Consider the following 4,373-nt stretch of genomic DNA (forward strand, 5'->3'; position numbering starts at 1 on the left):
TTAATGCCATTACCAACACATATCAGCTTAAGAGCACATTATTTCATTGATATAACTATCTGAAGAAAGGCTAATTCATAGCATATTATTCCATGCAAAACCCTGTAATCTGATAATGCACAATTCTAAAACAAACTTCTGTATGGCAGTAACAGAGTTGTCTATTTTCCCTTAAATCACTTCCATGCTTTTGGAAAGAGTTTACATGGAACTTGGAAAGCAACAGTAAGAGCTTCTGTTTGCACGCACAGAGCTTCTACTTTGTGCATTTTTAAAGCAAGTATGCTGAGCACAGACACAGGTACTGCTCTAATACCAAGACGGCTTCTGGAGGAATTAAACACCACCTTATATTTGGCTGTACTCTGATGCCATAATCTATAGCTTACATATGTTTTTTTCAAGGAGGGGAAGGGCAGGCTGTGTTTCCAGAAGCAGCACATGTGTTAGCAAAACTGCAGGGACTGCAAGCTGAAGTTCCCTCTCTTTCACATCTTTTCCCCCGCTTCCACCACCTCTGATTCTGTACCAGCTCACTGAGAGGGCAGGTCATTTGAGCACCTATTGTATAAGTAGGGGGAATTTTATAGAGGTGCAAATTTTTCTAAGGCACATATAATGGGCTTTAAAATGTTTTCTATCTTCAGAGGAAATGAAGATCTGAGAAAACTCACAGCATGTTCTGTTTTAAAAATGAGGATAATCATTGAAGGCCTTGCTAAAGAATACACATCCAAAGGTCAAAGCTTTTTCTGCATCCTGACAATATCTACTTTTTTTTTTTCCATCAAAAAATTAGTATCAAAGTAATGCAAGTCAAGCTGCAGAGGAGCCATAAAAAAACTATACCGAAACCTGCTTATTGTCCACCTGTGCTAGTAAAGCTTCCTCCTAGGACAGCTCTCACAAGACACCTGTTTGGAGAGCATGCCATGTGGCTCTGGCAGGACCCCTGTCCCAAACACTGCCTGTCAGCCGCCAGAGTTCGTGGTTATGGTGAGACTTTGTGGTCAGTGCGAGACTCCCCAACAGCTCTGTCCCTGCCGCAGGAGCTGCAACGTGCAGCATGTTAGGGCCTGGGCACAACCAGGCTGGGGAGCTGCGAACTATCTGGTTACATCCTGCTGTCTGGAAGATGCAGAAAAAGGATGTGTGTCGGTGGGTTTTTTAGAAGCTTTTTAGAAGTTTTTATTCTTACAAACCCATCTGCATTGGTACGTTTTACTTAGTTTCAGGACTTGAGACACCAGTGGCAGTCAACCTTCAGGCTTGCAATGCAACAGTGAAGGGGAAATCAGGTAAGTGTCCAGCGCTACGGTGCACACAAGCCCCCTTCCCAACAACATACAAATACTGGAAAAGGCACAGCAAAATAAGCTGAATAAATTAAAATTACTTGAGAAATGCGATGCAAAATGTAACATAAGGAGAGCTGAACTAAAGCATTTGCTTTCATTCATTAGTGAGGATACCCTCCCTTTATCACATTGTCACTCCTCAGTAAGAAGGTCATCCAATTCAGTCACTGCTCCCCAAATATGAAAATACAGAAATGTGTGTGAGACAGACACCATCTTTTACTTTACATTACTCAACGGTGTTGTTATCAAAGTTCTCCTGACAGACTCAGTATCAGCAAACATTTTTAACTCCTCCTTTGCCCCGTTTTTAGGCCCGTCAGTTGTGTGAGAAGCAGCAAGCAGCCTATTTTAAGCAAAAACACTTTTGCAGAAGTCCCCGTTGGCTGCTATTAGCCAGACGCACACAGGTATCCGCACCCAAGCCTGGGGAAGGCTGTGAGTGCTATCAGAGCCTGTTGAGTGACAAAAACCAGGGCAGCCCCGACCCAGACCCAGCTCTGAGGCTGGGGGCACAGCCAAGGTGGGGCAGGCACTGAAGTTCGTCAGGGGCCCTCGTTAGGGAGCATCATATTGTTGCGGAGACCGCTGGATTGAAAAAATAATGCTAAAAAGGCGACGCACAACACCGCTATCACAGCACCATGGCTCTGGAAGGGCTGTGCAAGCCGGAGAAGCGGGGTGCTGTGTTACATCTGCGGCAAACGTGGGGCTCGTGTCACTCGGGTGCTCCAGCGATCAGGTCGTGAGGTGATGCCCGAATCAAAGCCTCAGAAAATGACGTCGAGGAAAAAAAAAGAAAATAGTGCGTCACCAAGACCAACACCAAACCACACGCCACTCAATCCCCTCGTATTCTCCAAAAACTAATAAAAAAGACCCCGCGAGCCACGGCAATGCCCCGTTTCTTCCTCAGGTGTGCCTCCCCCCCCCCCCCGTCCCGTCAGTGGAGGGGCGCGGCCGCCATGTCGGAGCAGCCGTCGGGGGCGCGGCGGCACCAGCGGAGCGTGTAGTTGCGGCCCTCGTTGTTGTCCCAGTACTCGCCCTGCTGGCTGCGGTAGCGGACGGCGAAGTGCAGGGCCGAGCCCTCCCCAGAGCTCGGCGGGACGCACAGGGTGAAGCCGTAGCGCTCGGCCGGCGGCTCGACGGCAGGGGTCGCGGCGGCGGGCAGGGGTTCAGCCTGGGCGTCCATGAAGGAGAGCCACTCGTTGAAGGTGTAGCGCACCGTCACCTCGGCGGGGCCGCCGCACGGCAGCACCTGCACCGTGCCCCGCACGCCGGCGGCCGAGGCGGGCCGGCAGAGCCGCTCCAGGCACACCCGCTGCCGCCGCAGCCGCTCGGCCGACGGCGCGCCGCCGTCGGGGAAGTCGGGCTCCAGGAGCAGGGCGGCCGGCGGCCGGGCCCCGCTGGAGGGAAGCCCCGGGGCTGCTCCGGGCTCCCCCGCCTCGACGGGCGGGCTCTGCAGGACGGAGAGGGCGGCGGGCGGCACCCGCGGCTCCTCGGCGTCGCTGAAGTGCTTCACGCTGGCCAGGCTCAGCCCCAGCGAGTCGGCGAACTGCACCCGCTTCTTGCACTTGGGGCAGCAGCCCGGGCCCGCCGTCGCCTCCTCCTCCTCCTCCTCGTCCTCCTCATCCTCCTCTTCCTTCCCCTCCACGCCGGGGGCCGGCGACCGTCGGCAGCGGCGCAGCTCCAGCAGCAGCAGCCCCTCCGCCCGCTCCCCCGACGGCTGCCGCTTCGCCCCCGCCGCGCCGCTCCCCCAGAGCAGCCGCTGCTCGCCGGGAGCCGTCAGCTCCTGCTGCGGCTGCAAGGGGCTCGCCATGGCCCCCCCCGGGCCCTGCCCGTCCCGTCCGGTCCCGTCCCGTCGGGGGCCGGCCGGCCGGCACCGCTTTATCCGGCGCCCCCGCCGCAGGCCCCGGGTGGGGGGCGCGTCCCCCGGCGGGCCCAGAGCCACCCCGGAGGGCTGCGGCGGAGCTGCGGGCGGGGGCGGGCCCTGCCTGCCCTGCCCTCCCCTCTCCCGGAGCGAACGAGGAGGAAATACGAGGCGTTTTCGGCGGACGGGCGGGCGGGCACGTCGTCCCCCGCCGCCTCGCACCGCCGGGGGCCGCGGTTTCCACAGCGAGGGGCAGAGAGCCGCGAGCAACGCCGCCGAGAGTTTTATGGGGTTTGGAAGAGGGAAGAAGGAGGAAAACAGCCCGCACACAGCCGCGGGGGGGTCCGTCCCGCCGCCCCTCAGCGCCCCGGGTGAAAACGCGGGGCCCGGGGCTGAATGCTGCCAGGGTAGAGCTGGTTGGTATTGACATAGCTGTTACTGCCACTGCTGTGATTAGCGTTGCTCTTCTTGTGGTTGTTACTGCTGCTATGCTGCTGTTATCGTTTAGGCTTCCATCCATCACGCAGCACCAGAGGAGGCCCTAAGAAGAAACCCAGAGGGCCAGGGTTAAGCAGGACAAACCCTTGCACCACGATGGCATCAACTAGGAGCCAGAGTCCAGCTCCCAGTGAGGCAGGAGGCTGCAGGGAGCTAGCGTAAGTAGCACACAAAGCAGGCCCCATGCTCCGTGCTGGTGGTAAAATGTCCATCTCCTGCACTGGAGAGGTTGTGAGACACACACACCAGCTTTTATGTTTAAATCAGTTTCCACCCATCCTGACTGCTGGGGGAAACTTTGAGAGTTGGACTCTAGGACAAAACCCCAAAGGCAGGTAAATGGAACACCGAATGCATCCCTTTTTAACATTATTATTTTTTGAGCAAATCTTGTTAGCTGCTTTTTCTCCCCCCACATTTGTTGCCAGCAGTTCTCCACCTGTGGAAAATAAAGTCCAAAGCCTCTTGAGGCACATGTGCACATGCACTCTTAACTTGAATGTCAGAATGTCTTCAAGGTTCCAAGCTGACAACAACAACAAAACTTATCAAGGAGGAAAAACAAAACACAAATTTTACCTTTTAAACAAAGAAGTGTAATCCCCCCTCAGGTTTATTTTCTGAGGGTAATGTATAATAAACAGTAT

The 4,373-nt window shown here is 55.2% G+C and overlaps 1 protein-coding gene across 1 annotated transcript; it reads right to left on the reverse strand.

Annotated features, from left to right (window-relative positions):
* Nucleotides 1-1,557: 1,557 nt before the first annotated feature.
* Nucleotides 1,558-3,883, reverse strand: PPP1R3G (protein phosphatase 1 regulatory subunit 3G). Its single transcript, XM_040549901.1, has one exon. The coding sequence runs from the start codon at nucleotides 3,175-3,177 to the stop codon at nucleotides 2,302-2,304; it is 876 nt and encodes a 291-aa protein (XP_040405835.1). The 5' UTR covers nucleotides 3,178-3,883; the 3' UTR covers nucleotides 1,558-2,301.
* Nucleotides 3,884-4,373: the final 490 nt, after the last annotated feature.

This window comes from Cygnus olor, chromosome 2 (assembly GCF_009769625.2).
Source record: "Cygnus olor isolate bCygOlo1 chromosome 2, bCygOlo1.pri.v2, whole genome shotgun sequence".
Lineage (NCBI taxonomy): Eukaryota > Metazoa > Chordata > Aves > Anseriformes > Anatidae > Cygnus > Cygnus olor.